The sequence below is a fragment of the Paramormyrops kingsleyae genome, chromosome 14 (assembly GCF_048594095.1).
Source record: "Paramormyrops kingsleyae isolate MSU_618 chromosome 14, PKINGS_0.4, whole genome shotgun sequence".
NCBI classification, from domain to species: Eukaryota; Metazoa; Chordata; class Actinopteri; order Osteoglossiformes; family Mormyridae; genus Paramormyrops; species Paramormyrops kingsleyae.
The window spans coordinates 16,873,969-16,896,488 of NC_132810.1; the positions used below are offsets into that span (position 1 = coordinate 16,873,969).

Consider the following 22,520-nt stretch of genomic DNA (forward strand, 5'->3'; position numbering starts at 1 on the left):
CTTTTTTAAATCTGGGTTTCACTTGATGGGACAAATAAAACCAGTCTTATGCAAATGAACAATGTTGTTATTTTGATGGTGACAGACTGCTTGCTTTCACATTACATCTAATAATACAGAATTCAGCCATGTGCATACTGCTAGCAGGATATGCATTCCCGTATGACTGTAGTTCGTTTGGCTGACTGGACAGAAAATGACCATCCCCAAACAAATTCTACTGTCCAGCACACAAACTGCCCCTTTGCATACATACCGAGAAAAGGACAACAGATCTTTCAGTACATTTTCTGAAGAGCTCGCGTTCTTGCCATTTCGCAATTATTTTTGTTTAAAATATACCTATTCCCAAGGTTAGTGCAAAACGTCCAAATAATACTTACTGGACTTAAAGGATAAAATAACATTCTCTTTGAACATATTTGAAAATGTAAACCCAGCATCATTCATTACTGTTATGTAAAACCTGTTTTGGAGAGTTGTAGGCGCAAAAAAAATCGCCTTTATGAATTATCTTGAAAATATAATGTACACAGTATTAAACAGCTGTCCGTAACGAACCGAACTGTCATTAAAAGTCCACTGGAGCGGAGTGTTTAAAAAGGCGTAACTCGGCATTGTGCCGGCGACGTTAAAATACTTCTCATGCTTGAAGAAAACGACCCCCTTAAACATGCGTTACAAATAACAGCACGATAAATGCACTTTGATCAAAAAAAAAAAAATGTCCGTGAATAGACCGCAGTGCTAGTGAAAGTCTGCGGGGAGCACCGGGTGCAGGACGGGCAGCTGCTTCAGGGAACTGGGGATGGCAAGCTCCTGCAGACTCTTGGGGAACCTGTCGCTGGGCAGCAGCTGCAAGACCTTCTGCATAGCTATGAGGAGCAGCGATCCGGGGCTTTTCCCCGTAAGGTAGTTGAAGCGATCCTCGCCCAAGACCTTGGTCCAGGCAGCGGGGTCCTTCTCCAGGGAACTCTTCGTATTGAAACGCAGTTTGGGCATAAACAGGATCATGTTATCCAGACAGAGGCGCTTCTCCCCCGCCGCGGTACTGCCGGCGTCCCGCAGCTTCTTCAGCAGCAGGTCCACGGGCGTCATGCCGTCGCCGTCCTCGGTCTGCGGCGAGGCGCCGTTTCCCAGCAGCAGGGTGATCATCTCCAGGTGAAGAAGCTCGCAGGCGAGATGCAGCGGCGTCTTGCCGTCCTCCAGACTGAAGCAGTCGCCACGCCGCAGGCAGGAACGCAGACTGGGCACCTTGTGCACCGCCCGTAGGATGATCTCTAAAATATCCTTGCGTTCGTATCTGACAGCCATGGCCAAGTGCGGAGCCGCCGCCGGATAGCTGCAGATGTACTTACTGGGCATAGCTAAAGCCTCCTCGGCGTACTGGCTGAGGAGGTACTGGGCATAGGCTTGGTGGTCATGCACGATAGCGTAGAGGAGAGCCTCCGAGGGGGTGTAGGTCCTCCGTCGCTGCTGCCTGTCCCAGTAAAACGTTTCCATAGTCCTCATGTCCTCCAGCTTCCAGACCGGGTGCAGGTCCCGGATCGCTTGGTAGTAAATGAAGGACAGCAGTCTGCGGTGCAAGCCTCTGTCCTCGGCCGGCAGCCTGCCGAACCTGCTCGTAGACATCTCGCTTTTCCCGGGAGCCGATCATACACTCCGCTCCACCGATTCAGCCACTCCTGCTCCGACCGCCGCAGCCACTCCGGTCCCGGGAAGCGCACCGGTGCACATGGCGCCCGCAGTCCTGCATGCGTCCGCCCGAACCGGCCGACTCCCGAAGCCCGTGAGGCGGGTACGCGCTCCCGCGACAGCGGCGCCCGGCTCGCCTCCCTTCGCCGCAGTGCAGTGGGGCTCACGCAGGCGCACGGCCGCTTAACCTTTCGTCCGTCAAACTGGGAGACGTAAATGGTAACCGATCCACGTTTATTGCCTTCGCCGGCTGCCCTTACACTCCCATTGTCACATGGCCGGTGCTGCGCAAGAAAAAAAGATTCGAAACGACCGCCGCCTTCCAGATAACAGGGCTCCGTGCTGGTAATGCCAGTGACTATCCCATCTCCGCAGCCCTGCGAGCCGTCCTGTTTGCTTAGCCACGGTATCGATGCCCCGTCCCAAGTATTTTTAGGCTAAAAATGTGTCCACTAAGCAGTCTGATCGGTACGGCACGTACAAATATTTTGACAAATGTTCTATACCAAAAAACACTTAATCAGCATGACATGCAGTCTGATTAAAACGTTCAGCTACGAATCCCTTTTAATATACGTCGTTTAAATTATTTATAATGTAAAACCGCGTTCCTGGACGGCCCGTCACTTTGTCCTAGTGGCGTCTACAAATTTGTAATAATACGTATTTTATGATTTATAAGTCGTTTAACGTACGTCATTTCATTCTGTCTCCTCATAACTCTCATATCATAGAAACAACTGCACGGACTAATGCCGGAAACGGCATAGTTTAAATTTCAAAGGCGAACATTTTAAAATAGACTCCAGAAGTCCTGTTGTGCAACCGCTGTCAGGCAACCTCATGGCGAGTTTTAGCATGCCATTAACCCTTTATACCACATTGCTAATTTCCAAACTATCTATCTTTATTCGGCTTTAACAGGTATCCTTAACCGAAAAAAACGGTTGTGGGTAGAATTTTTCGAAATTCACTGAATCTATTATAATTAACTATAGATCTCTATAAAATGCCGACAACAATTTGCTGTAAATCAACTATTTTTTTAAAGTATGAAATTACACCCCAGGTGAAATCAAGTCTGAATTTTACAGTTCCGATAAACATTTGTCCTTTCTGGATCATCACGGTAAGTAAGATCAGGAATCCCGGCAATCAAAAACATCTGACAAAATCCAATGAGAAAACGCACCCGGTGGTTCAAGGCTATCAACTTTCAGGATTCGGCGTTATTTCGAAAAATAATACTGTCACCTGCCGGCAAGTTCGCGTAAATGGTTATGCCAGTAATTTAAAAATGAATTCGACAGCTTATGAAACTTTTCCGTGCAAATAATACGAAGCTTTTTTGAATTAAGCTATATTTCGCCGTTAATTAAACTCGTAAAATTAATGAGTGTGAATGTTTTTCTTTATTCATGCATTAAAAAAACGGAGCCCAGAAAATCTACAAACAATGTCAATGAGTATAAAATATTAATGTGTTTTTTTTTCCCGGAGCGGCGTCCCGGCGGTGACATCATGAGCTGGGCGGACTCGACAGCCTCCGAACCATCCCGACGCTGCGCTTCCTGTGCCGCCTTATCTTCCGCTGTCCGGTCCTGCTTCGGCACTCGGACCATTTTTAGCAGCGAACATGAGCGATCAGGGTCTCTCCAACGAAGCCGTGGCGGCTGCTTGCAAAGACGGACCCCTGATGAGTAAGGTACGGCCGCGTACGGGCTGCTGCATAACGTCGTATAATCCGCTCTAGTGGAGAAAAAGACCAGCAGGGTGTTGAACTTGGGCCTGTTTTCCGTGCCATGCGACTAGCAAGCATGCAAGCAGATTTTTAAGTTATAATTCGAGTACCAGTAATATACTGGATCTTCCAGCCGTACTATTAAAAATTTGCTAATAAAACTGTACTTGTCCTCTTAATTGAGTGAATACCCACGATCCAACTCTTTGCACTTCGGTTGATCCACCATATACGCGCAATCGACGACAAGCAACAATTACGCAGTGTTTGACGGGTCTGACAGCCCGGCACGTGCTGAAGAGGGGGCTGGGGTGCCTGAGCACCGTGTTGCCCGATAAATTTAATCTGAACTTTTGCGTGAGCTTTAGATGTGCCTGGAGTTTCTTTTTTATTCTTTGAGCACCTTTGCTCAAAAAGTCTCTGCACAGCCCTGCTGATGTCATTCTTCCCTACTCTGCATTCAGTTTTTAAATTATTCCTGTTGAAAGCAGCAGAGGATGGTTCTGCTGGCGCCGATAGCATGGTGATAGACGCCAAGATCACTGGATGTTTGTGCCAAAATGTTGCAGTGGCGTACCTTGGCATACAAATGCAGTGCTGGCAAAGCATGTTGCCACTGGACCTGCCCCGAGTTGGGCCTCTGCAAATGCCCACTCATGAGCACTTTCTCGGAGTTGGGGGGGGGGGGGGTGCACGGCTGTGTGATTGCTAATGCATCCTATTGTTTGTGCTGCAGGACTTCATGATGCAACAGACGATGCTGAGAGTGAAAGACCCAGTGAAATCGTTGGATTTCTACACGCGCATCCTGGGCATGACGTGAGTGGCCCCCTTGTTCTCTACCTCCATCACCCTTTTTATGGCAAGAGCCAGTCGGAGCTGCTCAGTAATATGCGAGTCTTATCACATTCTCAGGCTGCCTGCTTGAATTCATCTTCGTTCTGAGCTAAAGATTTGTAGTGTTCCTGCGTCCAGCCCCCCACCCTGCATCTCCGTTTATCCATGTTCAATTCAGTTTTAATTCAATTAATTTTATTTGTATATAGAGCCTTTCACAACAGATTTGTCCCAGAGTGCTTTACATGGGTTTGTTGTGGCCATACTAACATTATAGGAAAAAGAGAGAGCGAGCTTGTTTGCTAAAAGCAAGGTGTAGACTGTGGTCAGGGTCAGAGCCAAAGTCCATCAATGAGTCGGTTCCCCACGCTGAGGTAAGTAGGGGAACTTTGAAGTCGGCTCTAAACCTAACAGGAAGCCAGTACAGGGAAATAAGAACAGGAGCTCTGCTTCGAGCTGCTGCATTTTGAATATGCTGCAAGGTGTTTAATGAGCACTGTGCTCCCCAATAACAGAGCATTACAGTGGTCTAACCTACTATACAAAGGCATGTATCAGTTTCAGTGTTTTGAATAGTAAGAAATCGCTGCAGTTTGGGATTATGTGGTTGCTGTAGGAAGCATGCCTTCAATACTGCACCCACTTGCGATTTAAATGAGAGGCTTAAGTCTAGGTTACGGGCTGAGCCTCACGGAGTGGAGTGTGGAACGTTCAAAAAGATTCAGGGTGTGTGCACGTTGTTTGCATCAGAGTTATTTGTGACCCATTTGAACATGTTTGAAGTCCATAAAATGTTCATTACGCAATATTTTTTGGTAGCAGAAGTTCAGCCGTCTAAATAGTTGTTAGATTTAGGGGATGCTGGGATATGGAGTTCCTGAGTCGCAGCCAGACCTGAGCTACAGGTGAGGAAATAAACAGCCTTCGATTTAAGATCGCAAGGCCGAGGCCTGAGTGGTGCTTACAGTCAGGCAGGTCAGATGTTTGTCATGCTTTGGGGTAACGAACATGATCCCCTCCAATTAGGATGGAGACTGTCCTGTTTATAAAAGCAGTTATAGGTCACTCCACTACTACTTTAGGTTACATCCCCTCTATAGAGCATTGGTAAGGGACCAGAGACAATTAGTTTCCCTTTTGTATCAACTATATGTTAAACTCAATGTACTGTGTTCCCCCCCCCCACACTTCTCCAGTCTGCTGCAGAAATTTGACTTCCCCTCCATGCGTTTCTCGCTGTACTTCATGGGCTTCGAGGACAAGAATGAGATCCCTGTGGACGTGAAGGAGAGGACGGCCTGGACCTTCTCTCGACGGGCCACCATCGAGCTGACGCAGTGAGCCCCCTCCTGCCCCCACCCTCTTTACTTTTACTCTAACATCAATCCTTCCACGAACAGCACATTGCTTGGGTCCCTTAAGGTTTTGCATAGTGATTAGTGCTACCACCACGTTTAATTATAGCACAGGCCCTTGTTATGTCTAGCTATTTAGTAATACAGTACAGTGCCCCCAAGTGGCTAGATGAGTGAAGGATTTCTTCTAAGCTCAGGCTGTATGCTGCAGCTCCAGTTATTCTCCAAGTCATTAGCCTCTTTCAGTCACTTCATTCAGTTACAAGACCATCCGATGGCAGCAATTGTGGTTCCTCCAGTCATCTCTTAGCCCACATTTTGGGGGTGGAGACAGTAAGCTGATTGGCTGGAGCGCAGCTTGGGAAAGTGGCCCAGCTGCCCTTGGCTTCCCTGCCCGCTCAGGGATGTTGCGGCAGGCTGAGTTTGCTGCAGGGTCTCAAACACTGAAGCTAGCAGATGCTGATTGGATGATTGCCTGTCAGGAGTAATGAGGCGTGTTTTTTTGGTTCTGCAGCAACTGGGGCTCAGAGTCTGACACCCAGACGTACCACAACGGGAACTCGGATCCCCGCGGCTTCGGTGAGTCCACGCGTGTGGCGAGATGCCCTCGATTCGATCGGCTGGTTTCACAGCAGATTGATGGACTCCAGTTTCACACGAGCTTAGCGGTGCTGACTCTCCTCCTTGTGTTTTGCTTGCCTCGCCCCCCCTCGCCGCCTGGATCTCAGGACACCTCGGCATCGCGGTGCCAGACGTTGATGCCGCCTGCAAGTTCTTTGAGGAGCAGGGCGTCACTTTCGTGAAGAAACCGGATGATGGTAAGGAAGGTTCCCTCGCTAATTTAAGTGTAGCCTTCAGGGCCGGTAAGAAGCAGATCGTGAGCTTCTGGGTTACTCCTGTTTTTCAGATGTCGTATGACATCAGACACTGTTGGCATATCTCAGATCATTTAAGTGATTTTTATTGTTGAAGTGATGTAGCATTCAACTTAATTCTAGTCTAGATTAAAACTTTGGGAACTGAAACTGCTACCTTGAATTTTGAGCAGACATGAAGTATTTATCTATGAATCAGTGAAACAAGGCTAAGAATGTGTCAGGATCAGTTGTCAATATGGAGGTTTAGGCATCTGATGATTGCTAAATAACCAAACTTTTAGGCAGAATACACAAATAAATGTGTAGTGTCATTAAACATGTTGAAATGTTTCTATATCTGTATAGTATTATTGGGGGGTGTTCATTCTGATGTAAAAGGGCAAATATTCCTGGATATACCTTTACATTTGGGTTTATTACCTATCCACTACAGGTAAAATGAAAGGTCTGGCATTCATACAAGATCCGGATGGTTATTGGATCGAGATCCTGAGCCCAAACAACATGGTCTCCATAACCAGCTAGAGAGACCTCGATGGAAGATTGGGGGATGAACACAACAGCAGCTATGGGGTGGTGGGGGGGGGGGGGCAGCAAATACTGAATGGGGGTTTGTCTATCTCTGGAATGAAAATAGGATGGAGCGGGAGGAACTGCAGTGACTGTGAGGGGGTTGGATGGTCAGAATCATCTCTGCCCTGGAACGTGGTGTAAACATGAACGACCTCAACCGTTTAGTCTCATGACTCTTTGTTCAATATGCCAGTGTGCAGCCCTCTGAATGGAGATTCAGGTTCTCTATGGTGTGGATGTGCTATAAAATCTAGCTTCACCGACACTGTGCAGTGTGTGCGTTTTGCAGTAACTCAAAGCGCATATGCCAATATTTCATGCTGTGATGCTCTTTGTTTGTCCCCAGTGTACATCGCTTGTATTCTCTAATGTTTCTGCATTACTCAGTGATGTTTGACACTAAAACACGAGATCGCAGAAGAAAATAAAATGAGGTTGGATGGAAAAAAGTATGCTGAGTGTTTGAAAAACAACTATTTATTATTCATACCATTCGTAATCCTTTTCATCAACTTATCGACCTAGAGCAGTTGTAAGACTGATATAATCCTTACCAGAATTAAGAACTTTCTAGAAAGTGAACTAGCGCCTACTGCCGAGTTGGATGATAATAGTGTTTTCGTTGCTTGTCTTTTGGCTTCCTGGCCGGTGGGGGGCGCTCGTTTCTCTATAAAAGCGACACCTTCAACAACATCCGGGTCACGCCCCGTTGGCCCAGTTTGGATTCGCGACTCTGACGTCAGCAGTCGGTGTCTAACCGCCGGTTCGCGTCGCTGGTGCCGCCGCCGCCGGGGAGTCGTCCTGTTGCCTGTGGCTCTGCGCTGTTCTGACACATAAAGGAGCCTGGAAACCGAAGGGAGCAGAGCCGCGTCTCCGTTAGCTCGCTGGCTAGCTGCTGCCCGGTAAGTCGCCGGCCAGACGCCCGAAGGGGGAGGGTCAGGCTGCTCTTGCCAGCTGTCAGTACCGAGTGACGGAAAGCACCGGTTCCGAGTCTCCGGGGAGGCTCCGGAGACCCAGATATGATGACAGCGTCCACGTTTACTAGCATATTTACCGGCACTGCAGAAATGCGCTAACAGCCGGAGCTGCGCGGTCTTGTTCCCGATGAAACGCGGGAGATAGATGACGCACCGCGAAAAGGGGTTTCGGTACCTGATCCGGGCGGTCGGGAGCCGCTCATGTGCGCGGATGCTGCATTATCACTGCGTTTCAGCCGGGTGAATAAAAATGCTGTCGTATTTACATGTGAAAGGTGACCATGACTGGCCGTAATGGCTGTTGCACTGATGTCGGACCGGTGGGGCCGCGCAGCCCGCCTTGCGCGTGTCCGTCTGCGCCGGATTGACATTAAAACGCCGCAAAGATCGCGGTGTCCCGGTATCGCCGCTGTTAAGGTTCAGGGCATGTTTCAGCGCTGCGCCCAGGCCGGAAAAACAGGCGGGACGCGCTGCCGTCTTAATCATAGGTGGGAGGCGGCGGCAGCTCGGCCTTTTTGTTTCATTCGTTGAGTCATAATCAGCTGTTAAGAGCCGTGTATTGTTCTAGTAAATTAACCTCACGGGCGACGCTTTAACGTTACCATGTAACTGGATGACGGTGGATATGTTGAGAGCGACTCGGAATGACAGGCGTCCCCGCCCCTCTCTCCGTCCGCCAGCCGTGATAGCGCCCCGCGGTGGCGGCCATGAGTAACAGCCACCCCCTGCGACCCCACGGCTCCGTGTCGGAGATCGACCACGTGCACCTGCTGTCGGAGCAGCTGGGGGCCCTGGTGCCGGGTGAGGACTACAGCGATGTTACCTTCATCGTGGAGGAGAAGCGCTTTCCTGCGCACCGGGTGATTCTGGCCGCACGCTGTCACTTTTTCAGGTAACATCCTGCGGTATTAACAGGTGTGAGCAGTCGATGCGGTTATTGTGTGACTCGCTAGAAGCTTGTTATTATCGTCACTGACCCTGAGCACTTTGTGAGCCAAATGTTTGCACCGCAGATCAATACCCTCAATCCAAGCTGCCGTTAGAGGCTCCTTAGGTCATATTTGATGCTATGAGCCTAATGTATCCTGCTTTCAGTGGTAATGTCGGGTCAAATACAAATTTAATGACAATTTATCGTTTAAATTAAATTTGACAGAACAAGGTTATGTGGCAGTTATTCACTAAGCCTGCAAGATGATCCTGAGAGCAAGATTTTTATTCCCCGATCGTTTTAAATGAGGTTTATCTGGAGACCTCAGGATATAACTCTCAGAACCTGATTGGTCTGACCTGGGTCATGTGATGTCTCCACTCCTCCCACTCAGAGCTCTGCTTTATGGAGGCATGAAGGAGTCTCAGCCCCAGGCTGAGGTCCCACTGGGGGACACGCGGGCAGAGGCCTTTTCCATGCTGCTGCAGTACCTGTACACGGGCCGGGCCAGCCTGAGCTCGGCCCGCGAGGAGACGCTGCTGGACTTTCTGGGCCTGGCGCATCGCTACGGCTTGCAGCCACTGGAAGACTCTGTGTCGGAGTTCCTGCGCACCGTGCTGCACACCCACAACGTGTGCCTGGTGTTCGACGTGGCCAGCCTGTACTGCCTGGACACGCTCAGCGCCGCCTGCTGCGCGTACATGGACCGGCACGCCCCTGAGGTGCTGGTGTCCGACGGCTTCCTCGCCCTGTCCAAGGTGGGTGGGATCGGGGCAGGGGGCTTGGTGTCAGGAGGAAGCAGTTTGTCAGCCCTGTGCAGCTGTTTATGAATGCCACTGTTGTTATTACATATTAGTTATAAAATGTACTTTATTGGCCCCAGGGGAGGGGGCAGCACAGTGCTGCTGTGGGTATCATGGTCGCCTCACACCCCTGGAGGATTTGAGTCTCCATCCCGGCCTGCGTTATTCCCTGCCTTGCACCTGTTTCCAGAATGGGTTCCATACCCCCACAACCCTGTACAGGACAAGTGGGTGTGGAAACAGGATGGATGGATGGGTCCCAGGAAAACCCTTATTTCGTTTCATTCAATTTTAAATTCTTTTTTTATTTTTTTTAATTCCTTTGTTGTTATGATTGGGACCAATGTGTGGCCCAGTGGGTGCCTGATCAGAAGGTCGCTGGTTCAAATCCCGGGGTTGGCAGAGTGCTGTCACTGTTGGGTCCCCGAGTCCAGGGACTGGCTGGCCCTACTGTCTAAATCATATATCACTTTAGTTAAAAGCTAAATAAATAAAATGTAATTATAATAATATCATTTTAGACATAACGGTCTCTCTCTCCCCGTACTCCTTCCCACAGACGGCGCTTTTGACGGTGGTCCGCAGAGACTCCTTTGCCGCCACTGAGAAGGACATCTTCCTGGCGCTGAGCCGCTGGTGCCGGCACAACGGCGAGTCCACGGCACAGGAAGTGATGTCGGCGGTGCGGCTGCCTCTCATGAGCCTGACGGAGATGCTGAATGTGGTGCGGCCGTCTGGCCTCGTCACCCCCGACGACCTGCTGGACGCTATTAAGATGCGCTCCGAGAGCCGCGATATGGACCTCAACTACCGCGGCATGCTGAGTGAGCCCCCTGGTCCTAGTGCCGGTTTAGTTCTAGTCAGTTGGCACCATTTTTATATTTGGAGCAGAGCCGTTATCTGTCCCGGAAAACGTAATTGGTCCCCGAATGGGGGCTGGACGGAGGCCTCTGGGAGCTCAGCCGGGACCGATTAGCTTTGTGGGCCTCAGGTCTCCCTGCCTACAGTTCAGCTAACGCGTGATAACGGTCTTTGCGGATTGTCAGCAGTCGTGCTCGTAATAGTGCTCACGTGGGCGTGTGTAAGAGACCAGGCTGTGGGGGATGTCGCTGCGGCGGTGCGGCTCCCAGTTTCGGGGTCGTCAGTGCCCACCATCAGCACTCCCAGCTTATAATGGCTACTTCTGTCTTCTCGCCCCAATCAGTCCCCGAGGAGAACATCGCCACCATGAAGCACGGTGCCCAGGTGGTGAAGGGCGAGCTGAAGTCGGCGCTCCTGGACGGCGACACGCAGAACTACGACCTGGACCATGGCTTCTCCCGGCACCCCATTGAGGACGAGGGCCGTGCCGGCATCCAGGTCAAGCTGGGCCAGGCTTCCATCATCAACCACATCCGCATCCTGTTGTGGGACCGGGACAGCCGGTACGGCATGAGGGGGGGTTAAAATGTGGAGTAATTTCATGTCATTTCAGTGCAAATAGAGAGAGAGTAAGTATGCATAATGCCAATGCATAACAGGAAGTTGAGTGATTGCAGTGATTGACAGGATGCAGAAGCCCCGCCCACTGGTCCCTTTCCTTCCTGTGCAGGTCGTACTCGTACTACATCGAGGTGTCCATGGACGAGCTGGACTGGGTGCGTGTGGTGGACCACTCCAAGTTTCTGTGCCGCTCCTGGCAGAACCTCTACTTCCCGGCGCGTGTCTGCAGGTAACGCTGCGTATGTGACACCCTGAGCTGCGCCCCGTCCGTCCCGCGTGCCCTCGCATGAGACCCAAATCCCGCGTTTCTGTCTACCTCAGGTACGTGCGCATCGTGGGGACCCACAACACTGTCAACAAGGTCTTCCATCTGGTGGCCTTCGAATGCATGTTCACCCATCGGCCCTTCACGCTGGAGAAAGGGCTTCTGGGTAAGCAGCTGACGGGATTGGGGTCGGAGGGGCTGTCGCTGTTTTCGGGGGGGGCAGAAGCTCTGAACACACTTCCTCTTGGCAGTGGCCTCGGAGAACGTGGCCACCGTCACGGCCTGCGCCAGCGTCATTGAGGGCGTCAGCCGCAGCCGTAACGCGCTGCTCAACGGTGACACTCGCAACTACGACTGGGACTCGGGTTACACCTGCCACCAGCTGGGCTCCGGGGCCATCGTTATTCAGCTGGCCCAGCCCTACGTGATATCCTCACTCAGGTATGACGACCCCCCCCCCCTCCTCTGCCAGTTCCACCCCCCCTAAAAAAAAAAAAAAGCTGATCCTCACTTCCCGGCGGTGTCAGGCTGCTCCTGTGGGACTGTGACGAGCGAAGTTACAGCTACTACATCGAACTCTCCACCAATCAGCAGCAGTGGCTCCGGGTGGTGGACCGTACCAAGGTGGCGTGCAGGTGTGTCCGCCCAGCTGCCCGGATCAATATACCGAGACCACGTTAGCCTAAACTAATCCCCGAGGAAGTGGAGAGAGCTGTTGTGCGTGTATTGTCCTGATTGCTGTCATCCCACCCTCTCGAAGGTCGTGGCAGACACTGACCTTCGAGAAGCAGCCCGCCTGCTTCATCCGCATCGTGGGAACGCACAACACGGCTAACGAGGTAAGTTGGGGGTGTGGCAATGAGCTGCCCAATCACCGGTGTCCATTGTGGCTCACTTTTTTGGCTCCTTATAGCTGAGCCCCTGACCACAGCTCTCCCCCTCACAGGTCTTCCACTGCGTCCACTTCGAGTGTCCGGCCCAGCTGGACGTGGAGGTGAAGGAGGGCAGCCCCGGGCTGGGCACCCCTGATCCCAGCTCCTCCCCCCAGCTGTCCCAGCAGCCCCGCCCCCCACGCCCATCCCGCACCCAGAACCTGGCCCCCCTACACTCCATGTCCCCGCAGCCTTCCCCGTCCTCCTCCTCATCCTCCTCGCAGTCCAACCACTGAGGCCCCCCCCCCCCCGCTACAGAGACGGAGGAGCCGATCGGACTGAGTGCACAGGTCTCTGGGGGACATGCTCCATGCTGCTAAGCTAATTATTTATTACTGAAAGGATTACGAAGGAATGGTTCAGAAGAACTCTGACGTCGTCTGAAGATTTGGTTCATTTTATAAGCTGGAATGAGCTGACAGAGTTTTATAATCACGCATAAGATGGTCAGGGTCTTCTGGTAGGAATTAGGCAATTAATTAAGAATAATAATACACATAGGCTACAAGCATACACATGCTGGGGTAGGAATGGCACGACCCCCCCCCCAATTCATGCTCTCCTGGCTCGTCAATAGATGATGTGGACTCACCCACAGCTGGGGAGGGAAGGGGGAGATCAGGAAGAGAATGGACCAGACCTTTTTCCCAGTTACGAGGGGGAGCTGAAGCAATCCCAAGATTCTTGTTTTTTATTTTTGGTTTACCACTGTTGTTTGTGGAGCTGGCTTGGCGTTGGCATGTTTTTGTTCTCCCAGCATGCACTGCAGCGCTCCTTTCATTCGCCTCTCTTTGTGGTACAGTTATTTCTCTTATTCCTCTTCATTATCCTCCCTTTTACTCCTTTGTCTGTGTTTCATCTCTTGCTTACCCCCAGGGTAATTAAAAACGAGTCAAAAAAAACCAACAAAAAGCCCTTCACTCAGTGTTGAGACGGCAGGCTCCATTACGGCACAGAAGCAGGCGGGTGTTTGCGGCCCTGAGCCGGGTCTCCACCCGCTGTGCATCACTTATGGGGCTCGCTTCTTCTTCCAGCACTCAGTGCGCTTGTTGTTTATGCAGCTGTGATTTAATATACTGGTCATAGAGGACTGTTATTAATAAATGACACGGTGTGGAGGGGTGCACGGTGAGCACCATGGGCCAGAGCTTCTGGAGAATATGGTGACTAACGGGGGCTCCGCCCCATGGCTGACACTGTGCTTAACCCCGCCCCCAACCTTCCCTTTGGCATTTGTGACTGGCTGCCTCTGTGGTCACTCAAGCTTGGAATCTTTATTAAAAACAAGAGTTTGGGAAAATCAAACCTGTGGCTGTGTTTGTTTGTGTAGCTTCTCTCTCTCTCTGTGTATTGCATGTGATAATTTTACTTTTCTGGAGGAAGACCATAATATCTGTAGTAATTGTAGTCCTGGAGATGCCCCCCAGCCGGATTTTAATGTGAGCGATGTGACATTTATCAGCACAGAACAGTCTGTCTTCGGGTGGAGCAGTAAACATGCTCTGCTATGGTCATCAGGCACCAAATTCATCTTAAGAGGCCTGATCTGTTAAGAATGGCCTTTTTTTTCCTTTTTCTTTTTTTTTTTACTTCCTCCGCATTCCTGTGAAAATGTTTAAATCTGTCCCATGCATGTGTTCTCCCCGCTTTAATCTCCGGCGGAGCTGGGAAGTTAGGAAACCAGGAGCCGCGGGAGGATCTCGTCTGACTCCGCGTCTCAGAGGGGAAATCAGGCGACGCGTCAATCAGAAGCCGAACCGTGACTGACACCATAATGCCACTTTCATTAGGGGGGGGGGGAAGCGAAACAAGCGGCATGAGCACACCTCAATTACTGTCACTCCTGTCGGTGTAATCAGGGGACCTCAGTGTGGGGGTGGAATCAGACACCCCACAAAGGATAGGAAGACAGAACAAAGGGGATAGACAGACCCAGACCCTGTTGAGTGGCAGCGATCTGAGGAGACACAGCGCCCATCTGGCCCAGAATCTTAATCGCGGACCCCAGAGCGACAGCAGCCGGCCCGACAGTCTGCTCTCGCCAACTGCCTCTGATTATATTCCCTCACTGAGGAGTCCATTCCTCATGGGCTGAGACCCAGGGACGGGTCCTGTGACTAACATTGGGGAGGGCGGTTTGTTGGTTTTGGGCTGTGTCTAGGGCAGCGTTGGCGTTTACCACTCAAGGTTTGGGTAGCCCCCTGTTGGCCACAAACAGTCACTACACTAAATATTAAACGTGCTCCGCATTTAGGAGGATAGCAGGTTCTTCTAACCAGCTAGCTGGCTACCATCATAAGGGGGGGGGGGGGACCTGCGGTGAGCTGAGGGTGTGGAGGGGGGGAAGGGTGGGTGATCCGAGAGGAAGCCGGGAACGCCTTGCCGTACAGGTCGCTCATCAGCACCGGAGCTAATTTCCGCTAATGAAGGAAGGAGCCTGCAGCAGGGGTGGATCAGGACGAGCGGGAGGATGTTTACCAGCCCAGGATGCTGCAAGCGTGTCTGATTAAAGCTAATCACGGTCGGCCTGAACCCCGGCGGGGGGCGTGCACCTCTGGCGGCAGCGCGACTTTGATCCCTGTCTCTCACTGCACTAATCAAGCCATCCAGCAATTTCCCCCAGAATTAGCACAGCTCCCGGGCTGAATTCGGGCCCTGGATTACGAAGGCCCCCCAGCCAGAGGAGGCCTCGCCACCGTTGCTCTCATAAGGCGCCTCCTCGGATCTCTATCGCCAGGTGGATATCAGCTGAGTCGTCCTCGTATACTCCATGCTCTTCCAGCCTTCAAACAGCCAATCAGAGCAAAGATCTGGATGCTGGGTTGACTCGTATGTGGCGATTACTGACCCGTCTGGGCTGCCATACAGATGAAGCTGGCCTTCATTCCTCTTCAGAGTTGGGAGATAGAGCACAGTTTGATGAACAGCTCAGGAAATGAAGGGAAAAAACAGCCAAAGTGCATAAACAATAAAGTATGTGATAATCAGTCAATCAGCGCCGTTAATCAAAAGCACACACCGCACGCGAGCCGTGTTCATCGCTGTGTCTCGGATATGCAAATGCCCATCGCTGCCGGGCCGTCCAACCCTCTGTTGCCAGCCGCCGCTACTGGGAATGCTGGCAGGATCCCTGCTGATGCCATCACCTCCATGCCCAGGCTGCCTGCGGCCCGCCAGGCTAAATATCACCGCCTCCGCCACGTGTGACGCCTCGCTGTCGGTCATGCCCCCAGTCACGCCTCAATGCCCCCACGGCCGGGGTGGGGGGCACTCTGCTGATACTCACCGACTGGGTTCCCACTGAGGATTTTGCCAGAACACAGCAACAATTGCAACCTTGAATTGGCACTTAAGCAGTTCTTGTATGATATTTAAAATTGTCAGACAGTGATTTGTGTTTTGCCAAATGGAATTGCACTTTTATTTTCTGTCTGTTGGTTTATCGTGTTTGTGTGTGTAATTTAAATATAATACCAGAAGACTGAAGTGGCACATTAAGATGCCAGGATATACAATTTTTTTATGCAGTTGCCCCCCCCCCCCCCCCCAATACACATACACACACACCTGTTCCCCTGGTAACTGGACTGTAAAGGGATGGAAAATCATTAAGGCAAGAAAAAAAAAAGAATTGTTTACCTCTTTTGGGGTTTCGGGGCTGTAATTTCGCTGTTTTGTTTTGTTTGTTTTTTTTGGGGGGGGGGGGGGGAGGTGACACGCTTATGCATATCAATCTGTCTCCTGCTCACTCTGCTGTCTCCCCCGTCTGCTTTCCATCCAGGCATTATTCTCCTCTGGCGTCCCCTGTTCTGGTGCCTGAATATCACTTCCCACGGTCTTTTAAGCACTTGTGATATTTGCATTTAGTGGCGCACAAACTGTCATATTCTGCGGCAGAAGCACAGTGCAGGTGAACTTCACACGCCTGGTGTCTCACTCGGGTCGTCTTTTTGTCGCCTCGATTCCGCAACAGATTGTTGATTACAGAACCTCCTGGAAATCTATAGACAAAAATATCACCGAGCGGGACCTTCCGCCACGAGAGGGCGCCGTTGGATAGGAAGCCGCAAAGGCGAACCCGGGGTAAACAGGCCGAACGCGCTGGGTAACAGCCGGGGGCTGCATTCTCGGGCCGTCCCAGAGCCCTGGGAATCTCCTGGCATCTCGAGTACAGGTAAATGAGCATGTTTTTTAAGTAATGTGGAGGACTTCTACACACGAGCCTTATCTTGTGAATATCGTGTAAAGGTATTTAAGACTATCCTTCCATCTTCCCTGTCAGCACCATAGGGCACGGGGGGCAGTCGGCCACATGAGCGTGTAGAAAGCACATGTTTTCTTGTACGGACGCCTATCATCCAGAATCACGCTTCTGCTGAGCGCTCTTGTAGCAAAGTCATGTAAAATAGATGCATTTTGTGTCTGCGCTCAACAAATCGAAGCCCCTCCGCAAATTTACATAATAACAAGCTGCTTCTCTTGACGTTTGTTTTGCAAACAGTTGCTGCAGAGATATTTTTCCTTATTCAGCCCGTGACATCGCCACCCCTCCCGCCCCGCATAGGCACATATACACATAGTAACCAGAACACGAGCAGAATCTTAACCTCCCAGGGTCCATAAGGGCTGGCTGTCCTTTTAGAAAAGGAAAACAGGGACCCTGCTGCTGAAGCCTTGAGAAAGAATCTCAGCCCACAAGGTTTTCTGTGAAATCTCCTATGGGACGAGAGGGCAAGAGCACGTGTAACTTTCAGTAACCTAGAATAAGCCACCTGCTTAGTAACACAATGAATAAAATGGTAGATAATGCGAAGCTTTTCTGATATCAGCATGTGAGCACCGAGCTGACAGGTCACCCGGTTTAACGGGATTCCAAACTGCGTCCGACTAAAAGATCCCACGGCGCTCCCGGGATCCCACACCGATCCCATGGTTGCGTGGGCGTCCTCGTGCGGAGCTCCGAGCCTCCGATCGCGCGACAGCCCCTAACCTGCGGCTTTTCGATCGCGTGGCAAGTGAGCGGGGGGACACTTATTACGGCTCCGCGTGGAAGGAGGTGATGGGGAAGGGTGATTGCCGTGAAGATCAGCGGCATGTCCATTTTGCGAACTGTTTCGTAATAAATGCTTCTGAAGGGTTAATGTCATAATATCAAGCAGCGTCTCGCACCTCCTCTCTGCTCCAGCCGCCGTGCATAGGCATTGCCACAGTGCAACAAATTTGTATTTCTGCAGCATCTCGATGACTTCGAGGCAATATCAAACGCCATAAAAGAAGTTCTGCCAGACAGGCTGGCCTTCGTTTGTACGAGTTTGTCTGTTTGCGAAGGCCCAGTAGAAGCCAGCCGTTGGTAGCTCATTAATCGATAAACACGCAACCTTGTGTAAAACGCTCTCAGAAAAGAAATGTGCTCTTTCGTATATTTCCTTGCTTGTAATTACCTTATACACCAGCAACGGAAAAGGCTTTAACGACTGTTCTACAACCATTCTACAAATGAGTAATCATTGATTAATTAAACAAAATAAAGATATTTATTAATTTAAGGAGCAACATTTTATGAATGAATAATATCAATGTAGTGTTTTATTTAACAAATATTAATTATAATAAAACTATAAGCATTACAGTTACTCTTATCAACAATTTAACACAATTGGGAAATTAAAGTCTTTAGAACCCTCATTTGGTTTAAAGTGACTTTCGTTGAAATCATTAAAATGTAAAATTTAAGAGGCTCAGCTGAGCCTAATTAATGAGTTTCTCAGCTGGACTGCAGAGTAGCGTGCAGCATGGCTGGCGGGGGTCAGGGTTAGGAAAAGGTGCTGTGACATGAGCGGGGGGGGGGATAGGTTATGCAGGCGGCTGGCTGACAGCATGTGCAGCCTGTTGTGGTTTTGTCACATGACCGCTATAAACCTCGCTATCACAGTTTGATTGGATAGACGATGGATCTCCCCTCCTTTCCGTGCTCCCTTGTCCCTCCTCCTTTCTCTCCTCCGATGACCCTATGAAGTCCCCCCCAGCCCGGCTGTCACCCATGCCTCTCTCCCAGTTAACAATAATTACCCACCACCTCTGGTATAGATTTAGGAGCCACCAGCGACAGCCAGCTGCTCTGTTTCCGATGGCATCCCAAACACCCCCATGTTCTTCATGGTCTCCTTTCTGGCGGCACTTTGATCACATGGAGAAGCTGCTTTTAGGTTCCGACACCAGCGTGGCTCAGGTGTGCCAGCGTGTGCCACAGGGACGCAGAGGACGTTTTATCTCCAGGCCTGTCCCAGGGCTGCTCAGTAGAGCGTCCTCTCATGTACGTATCCTTCACACACACGCGCTCGGATACGCTCTCCCCGGCCTGCATGCAAATCCCACCTGAAGGCCTCGCTATTGCTGTTGACATTCATAAAACAATTTGGGCGAGTCTGTGATATTTGCTCCCTCCTGAAATGACTTTCATGAATATGAACAGGCTCCTTAATAAAGTCAGGACAGGCAAAAAAGATTCATCTTCACCCAAACAAGTTTTGTAGCAGCCCGAGATGCTCCTCCTCCCTGTGGACGAGGCTTGTTCTTCTGAACACTTTGTTATCTCCCTTGAATCCATATCTACTACAAGGCCATGTTCAGACTGTCGATTACCTCTGTGGGGTGACATGAAAGGTATTAAGGGCAAGAAAGCCACTAATTTATGGACCAACATGTATGTTTATGGATTTCTCCCGGAATCCATTTTAACGATTTCTGCGTAGGCCTGGTCTTCATAAATCAACATCCATAATCACAATTCTGTTACTGAGCTCTATATTTTTGTGTTCTGTGTGGCACATAATCTGATTTGTTGGGTGCAAATAAAAAAAAATTTGATTCTGGTTTCCGCTCAGAATAAACTGCTGTGATGCTAAACACACCACTAATGACATTTATTCTCTCTTACAAATAGTTTCGGGCAAGCTTTTCAATAGGCTCTTATTACAACACACTTTGGACTGTAATCCTATGCCATTCTCCCCCATCAAGTTACAAGGCAACAATATATGACTCAACATATCATTCGGAGCATCATTATTCAGGTTCTAGCCGTTGCTCAGCATTTTTCAGGCAGAATTTTTTCGCAGTCGCTCTACATCTATGAAACCCATGTGAGGTCATCACATATACTTAAAGTATTGATTTGATCGTTCGGGATATAGGTAATCACGCCCCTTGTTTCTCGTCATCTTGTGAAGTATCTGTCCCTTCTGAGGTAAACTAGAGTGGATTTATAGGTGATGAGTCAGCCTGCAGAGTGGGCAGTCATTGTTCAGTGTCTGTTCCAGTAAAAGGACCTGAGCACCACATGCACCGCTTATATGACGCACCAGTGCATTATGGTCCTCTGATCTCAAGTCCCATGCTAGTTATGAGAAAAAAAATTGTGAACCCTTTGGAATGAGCTGGCTTTCTGCATGAATGGCTCTTAGATGATCTTCATCTAAGTCATAATTTTAAATAAAGACAGACTGATTTAACAAATGATTATATATAATTAATCTCCTTGGAGAATATGTTTCCATTCTTTGAACCATTCCTCAGGGTGAGAGCTGATAAGGGTTTACACAATGGTGTGAGAAGCATTGATTGCTGTACTCAGTGTTTGTGTAGATGACTAGGGGGGTTAACTTTGCCCCTGTCTGTGTCCAAGCTCAACCAGCATGTTCATGACTTGTTTATCACAGAATGTCATTGATCGCTAAGTGATCATTGTACATCCATGCATGTTGGTAAGGGCTGTCTTTGAAGTTCTGTTGTGCAGCCACAAGGGGCCCTGAAGCCTGGGGCTGGAGTAAACTGGCAACCGGGAGGACGTCAAGGCTTTGATGGGAGATTGGCCCAGATCACCCCCTCGCTTCCCTCTCTTCCTCCATTCTCATACCTCGCAGCTCCTCAATGGTAATTTGCTAAACTCTGTCACACCAAGTTAAACAGTATTTTTACTGCAAGCTTTCTGCTCACACATGCTAAACGTCCAAGAGTTAAATCTTTTTTTTAAAAATCTCCCCATGTAGTAAAATTATAGATCAGACAAATTATACTCCCTAATTTGCACATAATACAAAAGCATACAATATACTAAGGCGCATACATCTACAATCCTCAAGACAGAACATATGGTTAACAGGAGAAATAAGGAAACCATTTAAAGGTTTCGAAATTCAAAATTTTACAATTTACAAATCGATATTGCTGTGCTGGTAGTACAGATTTTATCTGCAGGGAACAGAAAACTTAACTGCACCATGTATATACATTTTATTATTACATTTTTCTTATCTAGAAATAACATGGTTGGAGCATTAGTCCAAATGAGTCCAATACGTAGGCCCACGTATTGATGCTCATGTATCTCAACTTGCTTAGACTATATATCACACACTCACTGGCCACTTTATTAGGTACACCTTGCTAGTATCGGGTTGGACCCCTTTCGCCTTCAGAACTGCCTTAATTCTTCATGGCATAGATTGAGCCAGGTGCTTGAAACATTCCTCAGAGACTCAGGTCCATGTTGACATGACAGCATCTCGCAGGTGCTGCTGATTTGTTGGCTGCACCTTCCTGATGCGAATCTCCCGTCACACCACGTCCCATAGTTGCTCTATTGGATTGAGATCTGGTGACTGAGGAGGCCATTTGAGTGCAGTGAACTCACTGTCATGTTCAAGGAACCAGTCTGAGATGATATGAGCTTTGTGTCATGGGGCGTTATCCTGCTGGGAGTAGCCATTAGAAGCTGGGTAGGCTGTGGTCATAAAGGGATGGACATGGTCAGCAGCAGCACTCAGGTAGACTGTGGCATTTAAACAGTGCCCAGTTGGTACTAAGGGGCCCAAAGTGTGCCAAGAAATTATCCGCCACACCATTACACCACCAGCAAGGGCTTGAATTGTTGGTACCAGGCAGGATGGATCCATGTACCTAATAAAGTGGCCAGGATCTCTGTGCCTGTGCATAGATTTTGAATAGTCATAATATTAAAACCACTTGTCTAATATTGTATAGTGCTGACACTTGAGGCACGGACTGTACAAGACCTCTGACGCTATCCTGTGGTATCTGGCATCAAGACATTACCAGCAGGTCCGTTAAGTCCTGTAAACTGTGCAGTGGGGTCTCCATGGATCGGACGTCTCTGTGCAGCACACCCCACAAACACTCGATTGGATGGATATCTGGGAAAGTGGAGACCAAGTCAACACCTTGAGCTCTTCTCATTAAAAAAACACATTGAATTCTGTTCCTCAAACCATTCCTGAACAATTTTTGTAGTGTGACTGGGCACATTGTCCTGCTGGGAGAGACCATCAGAGAATTCCGTTGCCATGAAGGTGTGTACTTGGTCTACAACGATATTTAAGTAGAGGATACGTGTCGAAGTAACATCTACATGGATGCCAGGACCCAAGGCTTCCCAGCAGAACGTTCCCCAGAGCATCACACTGCCTCTGCTGGCTTGCTGTCTTCCCATAGTGTACCCTGGTGCCATATCTTCCTCAGGTAAATAAAGGACACAAACACACACACACGTGATGTGACTCATATACAAGGCCACCTTCTTCCATTGCTCCATGGTCCAGTTCTGTCACTCGTGGGCTCATTGTTGGCACTTTTGGTGGTGGACAGGGGTCAGCATGGACACTCTGATGCAGCTACATATGCAGTGAGCTGTGATGCACTGTGTGCTCTGACACCTTTCTATCATAGCCAGCATTCACTTTTTCAGTAATTTGTGCTACAGCAGCTCTCCTGTGGGATCAGACCAGGCGGGTGAGCCTACACTCCACACACGCCTCAGTCAGCCTTGGGAGCCCATGACCCCATCTTTGGTTCACCAGTTGACCTGCCTTGGACCACATTTGGTAGGAACATCCCAGGAACACCCCACAAGACCTGCCGTTTTGGAGATGCTCTGACCCAGTCACCTAGTCATCACAATTTGTCCCTTGTTAAAGTCAAATCCTTATTCTTGCCCATTTTTCCTGCTTCCAACACATCAGCCTAAAGAGCCGCC

The 22,520-nt window shown here is 49.7% G+C and overlaps 3 protein-coding genes and 1 long non-coding RNA gene across 4 annotated transcripts; 3 read left to right on the forward strand and 1 right to left on the reverse strand.

Annotated features, from left to right (window-relative positions):
- Window positions 1-46: 46 nt before the first annotated feature.
- zgc:112001 (ankyrin repeat domain-containing protein 9) lies at window positions 47-2,935 on the reverse strand. The gene has a single exon (XM_023792995.2). It carries the CDS (start codon window positions 1,630-1,632, stop codon window positions 748-750), a length of 885 nt encoding a protein of 294 aa, XP_023648763.2. The 5' UTR covers window positions 1,633-2,935; the 3' UTR covers window positions 47-747.
- Window positions 2,936-3,210: 275 nt separating this feature from the next.
- On the forward strand, window positions 3,211-7,531 carry glo1 (glyoxalase 1). The gene is made up of 6 exons (XM_023793049.2): window positions 3,211-3,400; window positions 4,173-4,255; window positions 5,470-5,610; window positions 6,143-6,207; window positions 6,357-6,446; window positions 6,940-7,531. The coding sequence occupies exons 1-6, from the start codon at window positions 3,332-3,334 to the stop codon at window positions 7,029-7,031; spliced, it is 540 nt and encodes a 179-aa protein (XP_023648817.1). The 5' UTR covers window positions 3,211-3,331; the 3' UTR covers window positions 7,032-7,531.
- Window positions 7,532-7,660: 129 nt separating this feature from the next.
- btbd9 (BTB (POZ) domain containing 9) lies at window positions 7,661-13,774 on the forward strand. The gene is made up of 11 exons (XM_023792982.2): window positions 7,661-7,981; window positions 8,737-8,948; window positions 9,382-9,745; window positions 10,350-10,614; window positions 10,995-11,214; window positions 11,382-11,501; window positions 11,594-11,703; window positions 11,789-11,978; window positions 12,065-12,172; window positions 12,298-12,376; window positions 12,484-13,774. Exons 2-11 carry the CDS (start codon window positions 8,764-8,766, stop codon window positions 12,703-12,705), a joined length of 1,863 nt encoding a protein of 620 aa, XP_023648750.1. The 5' UTR covers window positions 7,661-7,981; window positions 8,737-8,763; the 3' UTR covers window positions 12,706-13,774.
- A 2,757-nt stretch (window positions 13,775-16,531) lies between these two features.
- Window positions 16,532-19,276, forward strand: LOC111834109 (uncharacterized). The gene is made up of 3 exons (XR_002835908.2): window positions 16,532-16,643; window positions 18,666-18,786; window positions 18,960-19,276. It is a non-coding gene; the product is annotated as an uncharacterized lncRNA (long non-coding RNA).
- Window positions 19,277-22,520: the final 3,244 nt, after the last annotated feature.

Coding starts and splice junctions, on each gene's coding strand:
- zgc:112001 (XM_023792995.2), bottom strand. CDS start 1,632: ATGTCTACGAGCAGGTTCGGCAGGCTGCCGGCCGAGGACAGAGGCTTG.
- glo1 (XM_023793049.2), top strand. CDS start 3,332: ATGAGCGATCAGGGTCTCTCCAACGAAGCCGTGGCGGCTGCTTGCAAA. Junction 3,401..4,172: donor ACGGACCCCTGATGAGTAAG/GTACGGCCGCGT, acceptor TTTGTGCTGCAG/GACTTCATGATGCAACAGAC. Junction 6,208..6,356: donor CTCGGATCCCCGCGGCTTCG/GTGAGTCCACGC, acceptor CCTGGATCTCAG/GACACCTCGGCATCGCGGTG.
- btbd9 (XM_023792982.2), top strand. CDS start 8,764: ATGAGTAACAGCCACCCCCTGCGACCCCACGGCTCCGTGTCGGAGATC. Junction 10,615..10,994: donor CAACTACCGCGGCATGCTGA/GTGAGCCCCCTG, acceptor CGCCCCAATCAG/TCCCCGAGGAGAACATCGCC. Junction 11,704..11,788: donor GCTGGAGAAAGGGCTTCTGG/GTAAGCAGCTGA, acceptor TCCTCTTGGCAG/TGGCCTCGGAGAACGTGGCC.